Here is a 17,082-nt window from a genome sequence, read left to right as displayed (position 1 = left end):
AACAATTCTGCACACATGTGATTGTAGTTCCTGTTGCCGAGGGTGGCACAACCAGTTATTAGGTTGAGGGGGCAATTACTTTATCACACATGAGCAGGTAGATGTGGACACCTTTTTTTTTCTCTGCATCTTGTTTTTACTCTGGTTATCTTTGACTAATATTAAAATTTGTTTGACGATCTGAAACATTTAAAATTTATAATCCTCTGTTTTCAAGCCAATTGTAAGATAAGTTGTTCCACGCATATCTTAGAATGTGCAACAGTCCTGGGGAGAGTCCCTGACTGACTCCATGATAAGCGATCAGGACTCTGACTGTAATGACTCTGTTTTCTCCTTGTCACTATAGATAGTTGTTTCCGTCTCTGGTCATTTGTTTGGGCTTGCTGTCATGCTGCAGAATTAATCTGGGACCCTGGTGTATATTTAAGTCATTCCCTGAAGCAGCTCAACTCTTTTTACAGCTTGATTTTTCTTTTCCACCTAGTTTAATGTAGAAGTAAAAAACTATTTTGAAAAGAGCAGAAAATGTGATTCTTTCTTTTTGAGTTTCCTTTGCTAGTTATTTTTATCTATTGATAAAACGAAGGTCTGAAAAAAGGTCTCGCAAATGTAAGAAATCTCTTTGTACTTTGGATTAGGAATTCAGTTTTGATGAGTATCTTGGCTGTCTTATTCAGATTTTCCCCTCTAAAATATATTGCGTCTCAATTCGAAATAAAAATGATGATAGCATTTATTTCACATCTTGTTTAATGTTGTTTGTGATTCCTTTGGCTGAGCAAACCATCTTTGGATCATTCATAAATGGTCCAGAAAGCAGCTGTGAGGCTTCTCACCAGCTCCTCTAAAAGAACATGGATTATGTCCTCTTTACACCAGTACCCCATTAAGTCGATGGTTCAATATAAGATTTTTACTGAGCTCCTAATGGTCAAATACCTCCTTAAATTAAAGGACAAGAGGAAATTGATTGATTGATTGATTGATTGATTGATTGATTGATTGATTGATTGATTGATTGATTGATTGATTGATTGATTGATTGATAATTTATTTCAACATGTGAACAATATACAAGTACATTTAGAAAAGAAAATAAGCGAGAAAAAAAATACTATACAAATTACATACAAAAAAACATTCTGATTAATTTACATGTTGAAAATTGCATTTTTAATTTTGCTGCCTCTAAGTTGTGGAATTTGCTACCATTAAACTTAAGATCTGCAGCCGCTGTTTATACCTTTAAAAAGAAGCTTAAGACGAACCTGTGCACACTTGCTTTTAGTTTATGTTTATTTAAAAGGGACAATGCAAATTAATTAACATGAGCACTTAAAATCATCGTGTAAACGTGGCAGATTTAGCCACATTGATTCAATTTCATCAGTAGTCACTGGCAGGTTGATGGCATAACAAATGAATCAACAAATCCAAACATTCAGAAGCATGTGAACATAAGTGAAATACAGAAACACACATGAAATAAAGAATAATAATGAACCATATTTAAACACATTAAAATCAATGACCTTCAGTGACATTATTTCACATCATGACAGCATGTTCGATTATCCAGTAACCACTGTTTTACAGATTTAGAGAAAGAAGTAAAGAATGTTATATTCCTTGTTTGTATTGTATTGTACTGTGGGCAAGTATAGCTGACTGCCAAATGCACTTTTCCTGAGGGGTATTTTACAGTCTCCTCTAAAAAATGCTGTGGTAGATACAGATGAACTTTGATTTTATTTAATGGCCTCATTAGAGGAGTGGGGGTCAGTCACTTTTATCTATTTATCCATTTTAATTGTATTGTTATTGTGCTTTATATTGCAGAGCACTTTGTAACTTTTGTTTTTCAAAAGCGCTTTATAAACATATGTTACTTATTTCTTTACTTGAAATAGTAATTAATTAAGATTTTGTTTACCACAAAGATAAAGGCACCTGACACTGAGTTTAAAAAAAACAACATTTTTTCCAGTTTTATTGTGGAAAGCATGTCTGAACATTTAAACAGGAAACTGTCTATTAAGGGTTTACAAAGTTGGAACAGCCCTTTTTAAAGTATCAAATGGTTTAGTACTTGGTTTGCCAGTATTTTTGCCTGGGCTCAGAACATAGACAGAAATAGAAACGCTTATTTTAAGTAAGATAAATAATAATAATAATAATAATAATAGCTCTGGTATGAATAAGGAGCACCAAAACGTCGAGTTCAGGGTTAAAACATCAACATTTTGTGTCTTCTTCAGCAGTCAGTGCAAACCAGCCACATGAGCCTTTTATCAAAAAATCCATTTCCTTTAACTGGATTTGTGTTGGTTGAGCCTATCAGCTCCTTTGTGTGATGTGCGATGCCCAATATAACTTTGGGTTCACTAATATGAGTGAAACCGCTGTTTGGTGTTTTGCTGGTGGTGTGGCGATGCCTGGGAGGCCTGTGGGGTGCCTTTTCTGACATGTACAGGTAACAGTGGTTATAATAGACAGGTGTAGGGCAGCACGAGGCATGTCTCAGCCAATCACAGCCGAGGTCCAGTGAGACTGCAGTGGTTTAAAACTGATAACAGCCGTGAGCTGAGCTCTATGGCTCAATGTGTCTGCAGAAATACCTTGAGACTGTAGGAGCCTCTGTCACACTATTTCTGCACTTTTTTTTTACACTTTTGGTTTTTGCAAATCTTTTTTTTCTTCAAAGACAGTTTTAAGATGATTTCCTCTTCGCCGTTTCTTCTGCTGCTTCTCTCCGGGTGGGGTTTGCTCAGTTTTGTCTCGGGTTCCCCCGCTGTGGAGGAAGCTTACGAGGCTGTGGTGAGCATCGTGTCTCCAGGACAGCAGTATCTGACCGGGGAATCCCTTCACTCCCTCTTTAATACACTGGAGCACCGTGTGCACTGCGGCGAAGTGCCGTGTGAAAAGGTGAGTTTTATTAGGCTAAAGCTGCAACCGAGCTGGAGAGCCCTGAGTCGGGTGCGGAGGAAAAAGGTCGAGGTCCAAAAGCTATTACGCAAGTGATAGATCGGGATAGGTCTGCTTTAAATTGTAATCAATTTGCTAATAATAAAAATAATGTTACATTTTTAAATTTTAACATTACTTCTTTTAGATTTAGATTTAAGTACTTATCTGCTGAACAATCATCTAAGTTTACTTTCATGTTCCAAACTGCTTATTTACTCCTGTAAAAGTGTGCAAAAGTTAACTAAAAGTAAAGTAAGGGTGCTTTCAAATAATGCTGTAAGTACTTTTTTAATCAAAGTGCAGCAAAGCGCAATAAACAGAAAATCCTTAAATCCCTTCAGCTTTAAAATGGCACCATTTTTCCACCTTGGCCGGCCAGTTGTTCCGAGCATTTGGTAGTTTCATGATGGGATTTAGGCGTCTATTTGTATTTTTTCTATTTAATCCCAGGCTTGTTTAATAAAGTGGACTTATCAATGGGAATCTTTGAGCTGCTTTTGAAAGGAAAAATGTCTTAAGTGTAACTTTATTGCATAATATTTGCCGTGGATGCACAGAAAAAAAAGACGAAGCAAAAAAGAAAGAAATATTATTAATTGAACCTAAAAGTTCAGACCTTTTTCTTCTCTTTCCTCTTCTTCGTCTCATAAAGATTTTTTTTTCTCTTTTGCAGTAAGTTATTAAATAAAGAGTCTCTGGTGGAAGTCTGGCTACTCTAATGGAAAAGTTTAATGACAACGTAATTGAAATGAGCTTTAATCAGGGTTATATCAAGAAAAAAGTGTTGGACAGCATTTTGCCTTGTGTCAATAGGCTTCTTCCTTCAGTCAACAGGAGCCTAAACACCGATCAGGGCCTTTAGCGGCAGGTGTTTCTCCTGCCTGAGAATGAGCCTTTTAAGGGTGCTGTGTTCACATCCCTATCTGACCATCTGATAAAGATAAAACCTCAGTTTTTTTTCAGTAAAGGAATCTTCAGCTCATAAAAGCTGGTTTAAAAATAAGTTATTACAGTGCTGGTGATTTTTATCCAGCTTTGGCTAAAAGCTCTCTTAAGGGGCACCAAAAATTAAGCAAGAAAAAAAAAACAGGCTGGCTGAAACAATTACTCTTCGGTTTCAGGTTCAGTGTGTTAGCACTAATCCATGCTTATTTTATAAGTGTTGCTGTTACTCAAAGCATTTGCAGGCAACTTAGACAAAACCCCTTTATCAGTGAGTGAGAGAGAAGTCCTTGGACTTCTTAGGTGTCAGCTGACAACAGCAGGAATGTACAGTGCATGCCTGATAAATGTTTGCTATCAGACAGCTGTGGCAGCCACCAGTGAATGATGCATGAAATAAAAGAGATGAGAAACTGTTAAACTGTCAATTTCATTGTAAGAACTTAGCAGTAGTGACATCGGCTTGCACTGTGGATTATAAGAGACAAAATGTGAAAGAGGTTCAATATTGACCCACAATAAAAAAAAAAGTTTCGATTATTCCGCTGTCTAGGAGTTTATATGCAGTGCTGTGAAAACTTATTTGTCCGCTTCTGATTTCTTAGCTTTTTGAATATTTGTCAAATTTAGATGTTTTGCATAATCTAACCAATTTTATCATTAAGCAAAGAAAACCCAAGTTGATGCAAAATTCATTTTTTGAATGATAATTTTTTTTTTTAAGCTATCCAAACCGACCTGGTCTTGTGTGAAAACCTCAGCCTAACTGGTTGTGCCGCACCCTTGACAGCAAGAACTGCAGTCAAGTGTTGTATTAACTGGAATTGAGTCTTTCACATCTCTGTGGAGGAATTTTGGTCCACTCTTATTTGCAGAATTCCTTTAATTCGGCAACACTGGAGGGTTTTCAGGCATCATAACCTGTTTAAGGTTATGCCGAAGCGTCTCAATAAGATTTTCAGACTTTGACTAGCCCAATCCAAAACCTCCACTTTGTCTTTTTTTTAACCATTCAGAGGTGGACATGCTGGTTTGACTCTAATCATTGTCCTGCTGCATAACCCAAGTGCTCTTGAGCTTCAGCCCTCTCTAGTAGAGAGCAGAATTCATGAATCCACCATGTTTGACCCCACCCGGAGAGAAGCATTTTAGGAAATGCCGTGTTAGTTTTACACCACATGTAGCAGGGACTCAAACCTTTCAAAAAGTTCACATTTTTTCTTATCAGTCCATAGAAGATTTTCTCAAAAGTCTTGGGGATCATCAAGATGTTGTTGCTGTTTTTAATTTGGCAAATGTGAGACGAGTCTTTGTGTTCTTTGCTCGGCACTGCACTGTTAGAAAAAACATCTTAAAAAAACAGTAATAATCCGGCAGCTGGGGCGCCAAAATAATACCGTAAAATAACAGAAAATAACTTGCTCATAAAAATATGGTTATTTCCAGTAATGAAAATACAATTTGTTGCCCTAATTTTACATGGGATTTTGCCTTTTTCAAGTGCTTTTAAACATTAAATTAGGAACAATTTAATGTGATTAAACAATGAAATTACCTATAAACAAGGTCAATGCATGCGGCAATATGGAAAATATTACTTAAATGTACAGAAATATACAGTTAACAGTTGGTTTAAATAATAATGGATTTCATTTATATCGTGCTTTTTGAGACCCTCAAAGCGCTTTACAATTCTCCTCTGGCCATCACCAGTAGGTGAAGTGTCTTGCCCAAGGACACAACGACCGAGAGTGTCCGAGCCGGGGCTCGAACCGGCAACCTTCTGATTACAAGGCGAACTCCCAACTCTTGAGCCACGATCGCCCTAAGTAGCAACAATAATAATAATTATTTGATGTAAAAAAAAAGTTTATAAGAATCATTTTATATATTTTTCCATAGCATTACATTTGAATTTAACAGTTCAATCTTTCAAATAACGGACAAATATTTGTGAAATCATGATACATTTGTGAATGTATTTTAACAATCTAAATATGCATATGTACAGACAGATACATTTAAAAAACAAGAAAATTAGGTTTTATTACATTACAGTGATTTAACGTTAATTTACATTTGAAATGTGAAATCACAGTCTATTGATGTAAATTTAATGATATTCTAGAAGAACAGTACAAAACTATAAAATACACAGTAAAATACTTTTATATTAGGATTTTTTTTTTACAGTGTGGTTTTCTTCTTGAGCTCTCCCATGGGTGCCATTTTTCTCAGTCTTTTCCTTATTGCTGAATCATAAACTCTGAGCTTAACTGAGATCTGCAGTTCTTTAGATGTTGTTCTGCGTTCTTTTGTGACTTCCTGAATTGGTCGTCGATGTGCTTTTGGAGTAATTTTGCTAGGCCGATCACTCCTGGAAAGATTCACCATTGTTCCAAGTTTTCTCCATTTGTGGATAGTGGCTCTCAACGTGTTTCACTTTAGAAATGTCTTTGTAATCGTTTCCAGACTGATAGATGTCAATGGCTTTGTTTCTCAGCAGTTGCCTTAGATAATGGCATGATGTGCTGCTTTTTTAGATCTTCTAGCCTACTTTACTTTATCAGACAGGTTCTATTTAAGTGATTTCTTTGTTCAACATGTCTGCCATTAGGGGTAGAAGTGGGCAGATACCTTTTTACAGCACTGCGTAAGGAGAAACACTTTTCATGATACTGTAGGTTCTCTTAGGAGTTATTATTATAATCACAGCAATGTATTGATTCTGTAAGAGTTTAAAGGGCCAGTTCACTCAAAATAAAATTTAGTCAACAACAACACATAGTTGGATTTTTGCTTTGTACCAATCTGCTGTAAAATATAGTCGTATGATTCTTTACCATCTAATCAGTCATTCGTGACCCAACTTTTAGGTCAAGATTGGTGGATATCAGTATTTTATGATATGCACCGATCTTGTTGCTTACATCATCTCTAATAAAAGACAATAAAACTGCTGATATTCATGAGATATGGATTAGATTAGATTATAGGTTTCTGATAATTCTGGATAATCCTGTATAAATGCACCAATAAAGCAATCAATTCATGACCTCTTTGCAGTAGCATCGTTTATGTTCACATACACTTTATTAGATACACCATGCCAGTACCAGATTGGACCCCTTTTTGACTCCGGAGCTGTTTTAGTTCATCATGGCACAGATTTAACAAGGTGCTGGAAACGTTCCTCCGGGAGATTGGTTCATATTGACAGCATCACACAGTTGCTGCAGATTTGTCGTCTGCATATCCAACAAATCTGCTGGACTGAGTTCTGGTGACTGTGGTGGTCGTTTGAGTACAGCGGACTCACTGTCATGTAAAAGAAACCACTTTGAGATTATTTGAGCTTTGTCGATGGTGTGTCATCATGTGTGGTTAGAAGATGGATACACTGTGGTTGTAAAGGGATGGAACAATACTCACGTAGGATGTGGGGTTTAAACAATGCTCAGATAGTAATAGGGGCCTAAAAATCTCCTATAATATTAAATCACCAGCCACACTTTCAGCCATTGGTAGAAGTAGGATGGATCGATGCTTTCATGTTGTTCATTTCAAATTCAAGGGTAGTCAAACAAAGCACAGTTTTTCCAGTCTCCTATCAGGAAGTGTGGCTCCAAGTGTAGTCCTCTGCTGCTTTAGTCAACATGCTGTGCATTTAGAAACGCGCTTCTGCATACTTTGGTTGTAACAAGTAGTTATTTGAGTTACTGCTGCGTTCCTGTCAGTTCCAAGGAGTCTGGTCATTCTCCTCTGACTTCTGGCATCAACACAGTGTTTTTACCCTGCTTACTGGATATTTTCTCTTTTTCAAACAGTTTCTGAAATACTCCAAAACAACCATGCAACATGTAAAGTCACTTAAATCACTTTTCTTCTCTTCTGGTGATCAGGTTGTATTTCAGTAGGTCATCTTGACTTGACTTTCTACATGCCTAAATGCATTGAGTTCCTGTATTGGGCTGATTAGAACACTTGTACCTTCTATAGGTAAATTTCATGAGATTGAAATGACTGTTTAATCTTTTTATCCCCTCTTTTTGCTCTCTGGACACAAAGTGTGATCTTGCAGATGCCGTTCATCAGCTCATAGGCAATCCCGACGTCCAATATGAGGAAGAAACTAGAAGAAACAGTGTAAATGTGGCTGTCAATGTATCTCAGTTCACGGCTCTCGCCTCCGGCTCCGTCCTTTACCTTTCTTCTCCTGGCCTGGTCTGCACAGCGATAAAAACAGGAACATGGGGAGAAGAGACTGAAAAATTCCTGCACAAATTCACACATAATGATCCCCATGAACACAAGAGTGAGGCAAACCATGACCATGAACACATAGACGTCCATGGATTAGAAGGTGTCATTCAAGAGCTTCGCAGCCACTACGACCCCACAGAAAGTGAGGTAAGCACAAGCCTATACTCAATCTTCAGTAAATAGTATTTATTGCTCTCTTTTGATCATATTCATTATAAACTGGATAGTGACAAGATAAGAAGAATGTAAAATATTAGCCTTCGAGTTTCCAAAAACTTTTTTTTCCAAAAATATTGTAGCTTTTAATTCACCAGCAAACTTCAACTAAAGGAGTCGCGAGTAAACCAGCTGGGAAATTAAAGAGACACATGCAGGGAGATCGCTTCCCCATTACAATCAGTTGTACATTTCCTTTATGCAGTATAACATGAGAAAAAAGTGAGCATATAGATGTTCACAGATTAAATAACTAATAAATAACTAATAATAACAAATAAATAAACTCTTGCAGGGTGTGTTTTATTTGATTGCTGACAATGGAAGCTTACATACAGATTTATATCACAGCTGGTCAGACGGGCTGGGTTTTGCCCTGTATTTAGCCACATCACCATAACACCTGATCATGATTAAAAGTGCTCTTTGTATCCGTTTCATTTTACTGGCTTGATTATGTAATTTATTTATTAGAATAGAATAGTTCACAAAAGATGGGCAGCACGGTGGCACGGTGGTTAGCACTGTTGCCGCACAGCAAGAAGGTCCTGAGTTCAATTCCACCATCAGGCCGGGGTCTTTCTGTGTGGAGTTTGCATGTTCTCCCCGTGTTTGTGTGGGTTCTCTCCGGGTACTCCGGCTTCCTCCCACCGTCCAAAGACATGCAGCTTGTGAGGATAGGTTAATTGATTAATCCAAATTGTCACTAGGTGTGAATGTGAGTGTGAATGGTTGTCTGTCCCTGTGTGTTAGCCCTGCGACAGACTGGCGACCTGTCCAGGGTGTACCCCGCCTTTCGCCCTATGACAGCTGGGATAGGCTCCAGCGCCCCCCGCGACCCTGAAAAGGATAAGCGGAAGCGAATGGATGGATGGGATGGATGGATAGTTCACAAAAGCTGGACATGATGTTGGACTGTAACGTTCAGTGAAAAGTTGCTTTTGTTTTTTCCGATTTACTTCCTTAAGACAAAAGTTTTGTCAGATTTCCAAATATTTAGCTGTGCTTCTTCTTGTATTTTAGAGTTTGTATGTCCAGTGTTGACAGCATGTTCTAGCAGTTTCATTATTATTATTATTTGTTTTTTATTTTATTTTGTGTATCAAATTTTTTGGGTTTGTAATTTTAACTAGTGCAGATAGTTTTTCACAAACAGACAGTTTTTACACAACAATGTCCTCATATGACAGAGTTCCTCCGTGTAAAATTCTTACATATTAATATTTAACAGATTAAGTTGAGGAAAGTTAATACAACACTAAAAAATCAACAGTCCATAATAATGGTGCACCATTTCAGGAAAACAATAATGAATCAGGGAGAGTTGAGTGTTAAGTATATTTCCAGGATTTACACCAGCCAGCCGTATTATTTAAACGACAGACAGGTGAAATTCAAATCTGGCTGGCTGTTTATACAGTCATCACGGGCATCATCATCGTGCTAATTTACAGCCTTATATCCACATACATACACCCCATCTCATATTTGGTTAAATATCCCTTATCAGGTTGCATCTGCAGATATTTTTGTAGCAATCAAAAGGTTTCTGGTATAATTCAGGCTGGATGTTTGACCACTAATCTTTACAGAACTGGCAGGCTTCATTTAAATTGGCTTGTCCATGTGGGCAGCTGCACATTCTGGTCAAACTTGAAGGTGTGGATTTTGGAGCAGGACCTTTTTCTTGATCAGCGCCATCCCAGTGATGCTGGGATATATGTCTTAAAATCTTTCCATCCTGGGAAAATAAAACTTCAAAGAAAGGGTTAAAAGTCCAAAACTACCATAACATGATGAGTGTATGCATACATCTTACACAACTGTGCAATGAGCATAGGATCATCAGATCGGATAGCCTGGTCTGATGAACCACATATTGTATTGCTTCATATGAATGGCCCTATTAAAATCCCTTGAATGTGTAAGAGATGGTGATAGCAATAAAAAAGTATGTTAGCTGAAGGACTGGGGAGTGCTTTGCTGGGAAACCTTAGATTCTGGAATTTATATGGACTTTAATTTTCATATACAACCTATCTGTGGACATTGTTGCACACCACGTACTCCCTTTTATGGCAACATTATTTCCCCGATGGCCTCTTTAAGCATGATAATGCACCCTCCCAAATTACAACACCTTTATCTAAACAGTAAAGGCCACTGAGGGGTCATTTAACAAGGAATTTATGGAATACTTAAAAAACAAAGAGAATAAATCTAACAACAATAAAATTGTTAAATATTAGTTTAAAGAAAGGACATGCATTCACACTGTTCAATGTCAACTACAAGGGATTAAAGGGGATTAGATTATCTAATTTTACAAGCTTTTTGTGTTGTGTTTCACTTGTGTGGAGCACAGTCATTAAAACCCTTTGTCCAGTCTCAGTATTCACATGTTGATTCATAAGGACCAAAAAGTAAGGAAAGCTAGTGCGGTTTGAAAATGATCTGCAATGGCTTTAAGAATCTAAAGAAGACCTAGAAAAACAATAACTCCACTCCATGTAGAGTCCATGCTTTGACAATTCAGGCGTCCCACGTGCATTATGTACTAACTGACCATTGCTCAAAAGTGTTCGAAATGTCAACTGTGTTTAAATGTGTCGCCGTTCTAAAACACTCAGCCCCTTTTCTTTTCTTATTACCATGTTATAGAACTGTATAAGCGCTAGTGGCATCATGGCACAGGTTGACGCATCATCAGGAGACCAGAAACAGGAAGTGGGTGCGGTTTTGGGATATGTGCTGTATCATGCCCTGCAAGGTCACTGCTTCGCTAATCAGTCCCTGCCTGATGAGAGCTTCTTCGTGAACTACATCATGGAGCAGCTCGGCTCAGAAAATTTCACTATCCTGGGTAAATGTGCATAGACACAAAAAAACATATGAGCATTAATATATGTGCAATCACTCAAATACCCACAGCCTGTAAAACACTAACTCTGCAGGGCACTTTACAGGAACTGCTTTATTTAAAAATCAACGATTGTTGTGGTCACTCCTTTGTAGTAACATAGGGAAAATGTAGTCCTATTAGCCTATTATGCCTTGCTAACAGATAATTATGTGAATCCTGAGGCCATTTTGTTCAGTTGCTTTGTGTGTGACTGTAGACCTAAAGGCTCTCATGAAGAGCCTGAATATCGGACCTAGCTCGGAGGAAGACCATGGACATGAGCACACAGCAGATGAACACGCCGACCATGATGACAATGTCCAGAGATGGAGGAAGAGAAGCAGTGACAGTGTTGAGGGACGTGAAAGTAATAACACTTGGGAACAGGTACCAACCTAGAAACACAAGAAAATGCCAATTGGTTCACACATTTCATCATTTAAATACCAGCGAGGTGTAAGTTATATAATGGATGTCTGTGGTTTGTTTTTCCCAGCGTTGTTTCTCAGCTGAAGAACTGGTCCAGATCTACGGTCTGGCAGAGAATAGCTCTGCCTCCTCTGGTCTGGGTCGGCCTGGCGTGGTTCAGCTCAGCCCTGCGCTTGTCCAGCAGATCCTGAGCGGAGCCTGTGCAGATATTACAGATCCAGAAAAACCTGATGGGCTCTCCAAGGCTGAGAGTAAGTGTCGTTGTGGACTCAAGTAACAAATAGTTCTACCAGTTGACAGTTTGGCATGTCTCAAAGGCTGGGAAATAAGATCTGTTTGTGCATTACTTATAGCTAACAACTGGTCTCTAATGGACATTCCAGGCACTTTTTTTCCTGTTTTCATTTGATGTCACTGCTAGTTGTTTCCTGCACACAAACAGACTTGATTCACAAATTCGAATTCTGGATTGTCCCTGAAGCACCTATTTCCAATTGCTGATTTTCAGTTACAACATAAAGGCTGGTAGATGTCAAAGAAAATGCACATCTTGTAGGGATTTTCACTTTTTCAGAACGAATGGTGGGAGATATAAAGTGGAAATCTCGAGGGCTGAAAAATGCTTGCCTTTTGGAGCATTTCAAGTAGACATTTCTGTTTTCTAGCATTTTATTTAGTTATTTAGCAATCATTAGCAGTGCTTAGTGGGTATGAATGCATTCATACAATCTTTAGCTGAAGATCGCTAACTAAGTTTGCTACCATTAACTGTTAACTTAGTATTCCACCCTTTTAATTATGGTCACTTCTGTGCTCGAAAAAACTAAGATGGTACTGATGACATTAAAAGAGTTAAGGCTTCAAGATGCATCCACTTTTCAGTGAGCAGAATCCCAATTAATATACATGCTATCATTTGTCTCTTTCTCATGTAGGATACCTCTATGCAACCATCGCCAATTTCCTGATAACAGTGATATCCATGTTTGGCATTGTGGTGTTGCTGTGTGCCGCCTGTACTAGTGTTTTCCAGATGTGCATCCAGTTTTGCATCAGCCTGGCAGTCGGTTCACTGACTGGAGATGCCCTATTGCACCTGATGCCAACAGTGAGGGATTTTAAAGCTTTTAGATTGGAATCATAAGGCATTTATTAAGATTGTAATGGGTGATTTGCTAGCACAGTGATACTATGTAAAAACTGATTAGTCTTTTCATATATTAACATTAATGATATACTCATTTTGTCTTTCTCCCGCATTCTTTATGTAGTTTCTGGGTTTGCACGTGCACTCAGACAACGGTGGCAGCAGCGAACATTCAAGTCACAGTCATGAGGAGGAAACTCCGGACTACATATACAAGATGCTGGTACTGATTGCAGGGATCTACTGCTTTTACCTGATGGAAGTTTTCTTCTCTCTGATCACATATGGTGATAAGCATAACGACCATAAACATCACCATGGGGTAAGAAGAAAACAAGAAAACTCCTCATACAGAACACATTGTGTAATGTGTAATGTTAACCTTGTCATCCATTTACAACCAAAATTGGTTATAAATATTGTGACAGACACATGTACTGACATTTAAAAAGTTCAAAAAATACTTTTTAAACTATTTGTCCTTCTTTGTCTCAAGTTCTTTCCTTCTGTCTCAGCCTGTAGGCTAAATTTCTGAACAGTTTTGCCTTTCTCTCCTTTCAGGAAGAATCTGAGCCTCACCACTGTGACCATGGGAGAGTTTTAGAGATGTATCAACAGGAACAGAAACAAAAAGACACAAAGTCACAGTCCATATCCAAAGAAGACCTGGTAAGAGATATGTGGTCATGTGAAAGTTTTCATGAGATTGTGCAGTCATAAGTCCACACTTTTTGACTAAGTGGGATATACAGGGAGTGCAGAATTATTAGGCAAATGAGTATTTTGTCCACATCATCCTCTTCATGCATGTTGTCTTACTCCAAGCTGTATAGGCTTGAAAGCCTACTACCAATTAAGCATATTAGGTGATGTGCATCTCTGTAATGAGAAGGGGTGTGGTCTAATGACATCAACACCCTATATCAGGTGTGCATAATTATTAGGCAACGTCCTTTCCTTTGGCAAAATGGGTCAAAAGAAGGACTTGACAGGCTCAGAAAAGTCAAAAATAGTGAGATATCTTGCAGAGGGATGCAGCAGTCTCAAAATTGCAAAGCTTCTGAAGCGTGATCATCGAACAATCAAGCGTTTCATTCAAAATAGTCAACAGGGTCGCAAGAAGCGTGTGGAAAAACCAAGGCGCAAAATAACTGCCCATGAACTGAGAAAAGTCAAGCGTGCAGCTGCCAAGATGCCACTTGCCACCAGTTTGGCCATATTTCAGAGCTGCAACATCACTGGAGTGCCCAAAAGCACAAGGTGTGCAATACTCAGAGACATGGCCAAGGTAAGAAAGGCTGAAAGACGACCACCACTGAACAAGACACACAAGCTGAAACGTCAAGACTGGGCCAAGAAATATCTCAAGACTGGTTATTCTAAGGTTTTATGGACTGATGAAATGAGAGTGAGTCTTGATGGGCCAGATGGATGGGCCCGTGGCTGGATTGGTAAAGGGCAGAGAGCTCCAGTCCGACTCAGACGCCAGCAAGGTGGAGGTGGAGTACTGGTTTGGGCTGGTATCATCAAAGATGAGCTTGTGGGGCCTTTTCGGGTTGAGGATGGAGTCAAGCTCAACTCCCAGTCCTACTGCCAGTTTCTGGAAGACACCTTCTTCAAGCAGTGGTACAGGAAGAAGTCTGCATCCTTCAAGAAAAACATGATTTCATGCAGGACAATGCTCCATCACACGCGTCCAAGTACTCCACAGCGTGGCTGGCAAGAAAGGGTATAAAAGAGGAAAAACTAATGACATGGCCTCCTTGTTCACCTGATCTGAACCCCATTGAGAACCTGTGGTCCATCATCAAATGTGAGATTTACAAGGAGGGAAAACAGTACACCTCTCTGAACAGTGTCTGGGAGGCTGTGGTTGCTGCTGCACGCAATGTTGATGGTGAACAGATCAAAATACTGACAGAATCCATGGATGGCAGGCTTTTGAGTGTCCTTGCAAAGAAAGGTGGCTATATTGGTCGCTGATTTGTTTTTGTTTTGTTTTTGAATGTCAGAAATGTATATTTGTGAATGTGGAGATGTTATATTGGTTTCACTGGTAAAAATCAATAATTGAAATGGGTATATATTTGTTTTTTGTTAAGTTGCCTAATAATTATGCACAGTAATAGTCACCTGCACACACAGATATCCCCCTAAAATAGCTAAAACTAAAAACAAACTAAAAACTACGTCCAAAAGCATTCAGCTTTGATATTAATGAGTTTTTTAGGTTCATTGAGAACATGGTTGTTGTTCAATAATAACATTATTCCTCAAAAATACAACTTGCCTAATAATTCTGCACTCCCTGTAGCACACTTGTACCCCATAATACTATGACTCAGTAGCTTGTAAGACCACCTTTAGCAGCAATAACTTGAGGTTATCATTTTCTATATGACTTTATTAGTCTCTCACATCATTGTGGAGGAATCTTGAGTATAGCATGAGAAAAAAATCAATTATCAATAAAAATCAAATTAAACGAAATCATCATTAGTTACACTTTGCATAATGCATTCGTACTAGGTTAGCTGTGAGGACAATGAGAAACCGCTTCCAGAGCCAAAGGAGCGCACCAGAGGTGAGTAAAGTTACATGTAACACAAAAAGTTCATCATCATCAAACAGAGAGAACTGGTTACTATAACTTTGCCTCCTCCTGCATTCACAGAGCAGCGACTGCTGCCTTATATGATTACGATCGGTGACGCGATCCACAACTTTGCAGACGGCTTAGCGCTAGGTGCAGCTTTCGCCCTGTCCTGGAAGTCTGGTCTGGCCACGTCACTGGCTGTACTCTGCCATGAGTTACCGCATGAGCTCGGTAATTATCTTGAAAAACACAAAAACAGTGCCTAACCTAATCTTTTTTTTCAGTATTCATGCATTAAATCACCTTATTTTCCTCCCCAGGTGACTTTGCCATTTTGCTCAACTGTGGCCTGTCTGTCCGCAAGGCCTTAGCTCTAAACATCGCCAGCACCCTGACCTCGTTCATCGGCATGTACGTCGCTCTGTCTGTAGCCACTGACCTCGCTACCCAGCAGTGGATAGGTGCCATTACTGCAGGGCTCTTTCTATACGTGGGACTCGCTGATATGGTGAGTGTTACTTGTTACAAATCTGACTCTTTCACAGAAGTAGCACAATCTGATGACTGTTGTTTAATTATCATCTCCATCCTTTTTCATTGTAGCTGCCCACCATGATCCATATCAGCAACAAGAAACCCTGGCTGACATTTCTGCTGCAGAATGTCGGCCTTTTAGCAGGGTGGGGTATTTTATTATTGTTGTCTCTTTATGAAGAGAAGATAAGTTTTTAATGCACAGTCTGGCAAGTGAACGGTCTCTCTGAGATCTTATGAGAGTTTATGATTGTTGCTGACAGGTTGCTGTAAGACCTAGTTTATACTTGATTTCTTAAGGAATTCCTAATGAAGACACGGTGTACCAGACACACAAAACCCACTTGTGCAGTCTGCCAAGGTGAAGAGTGCCTCTGCAAACCATTCGTTTCATAGTATTTATTTTCTGTTCGAGGTATTAGAAAAGAGAGCAGGTTTCAATATTGAAGATCACAAGAAATGTAGTACCACAGATAACCCAGAGACCACAATAACCCATTAAATTATTTGAGTGTGTTTAGTTAAAAGTTCCTTTTATTTGTTGCACTGATAACGTTTCACTGACAGCAAATACCAGAATGTGCTGCTCTGCTGTATTAGATAGATTTGTCCAAAAATATCACTTAGACACTTGAAATGTAAACCAAAGGGAAATGTAACATTCAAGCAAACATGTCTTTTTCTAATTCTAGATAAAAAATAATAATATAATTATCTGGATTTTTTTTTTTTTATAAAAATAAGTAAAATGCTTTTTCTTTGTACCTTTTAATAAACTGATATATTATTACATACTTATTGTAGTGGTTTGGGAATTTTAGGATTTGTGAAATCTTCCTATAAAATCTGGTTTAAGAGTGTCACACTGAGACAGCATATTATGGGAAGTTAAAGAAGTAACCCACAAGAATTCAACCAAACAAAAGGAAATCTCTCTGCTCTCTTCTGTTCTGCTACTCAATTCCAAAACATGCAGCCTCACTCGCAGTGGTCCACTTGCACAGCTAAAGAAAGGTGCTCTATAGCCAAAATACACAAATAACCAAAGGTGGTACAGTGGTTAACACAGTAGGAAGGTGCTAG

The 17,082-nt window shown here is 38.6% G+C and overlaps 1 protein-coding gene across 1 annotated transcript; it reads left to right on the top strand.

Moving 5' to 3' along the window:
* The first annotated feature begins 2,575 nt into the window (after nt 1-2,575).
* On the top strand, nt 2,576-16,793 carry slc39a4 (solute carrier family 39 member 4). Its single transcript, XM_086280632.1, has 12 exons — nt 2,576-2,928; nt 7,981-8,322; nt 11,053-11,254; nt 11,511-11,680; nt 11,790-11,973; nt 12,658-12,830; nt 12,994-13,191; nt 13,431-13,538; nt 15,399-15,453; nt 15,544-15,696; nt 15,786-15,973; nt 16,069-16,793. The coding sequence occupies exons 1-12, from the start codon at nt 2,719-2,721 to the stop codon at nt 16,195-16,197; spliced, it is 2,112 nt and encodes a 703-aa protein (XP_086136758.1). The 5' UTR covers nt 2,576-2,718; the 3' UTR covers nt 16,198-16,793.
* The last annotated feature ends 289 nt before the right edge of the window (nt 16,794-17,082 follow it).

Source organism: Aulonocara sp. 'chitande type north' Nkhata Bay, linkage group LG22, assembly GCF_057382095.1.
Source record: "Aulonocara sp. 'chitande type north' Nkhata Bay isolate Kocher_YH1m ecotype deep benthic linkage group LG22, A_spYH_male_GT1.1, whole genome shotgun sequence".
NCBI classification, from domain to species: domain Eukaryota; kingdom Metazoa; phylum Chordata; class Actinopteri; order Cichliformes; family Cichlidae; genus Aulonocara; species Aulonocara sp. 'chitande type north' Nkhata Bay.
Note: the sequence above shows the minus strand (reverse complement) of the source record. Positions and strands in the feature narration are given on the sequence as shown.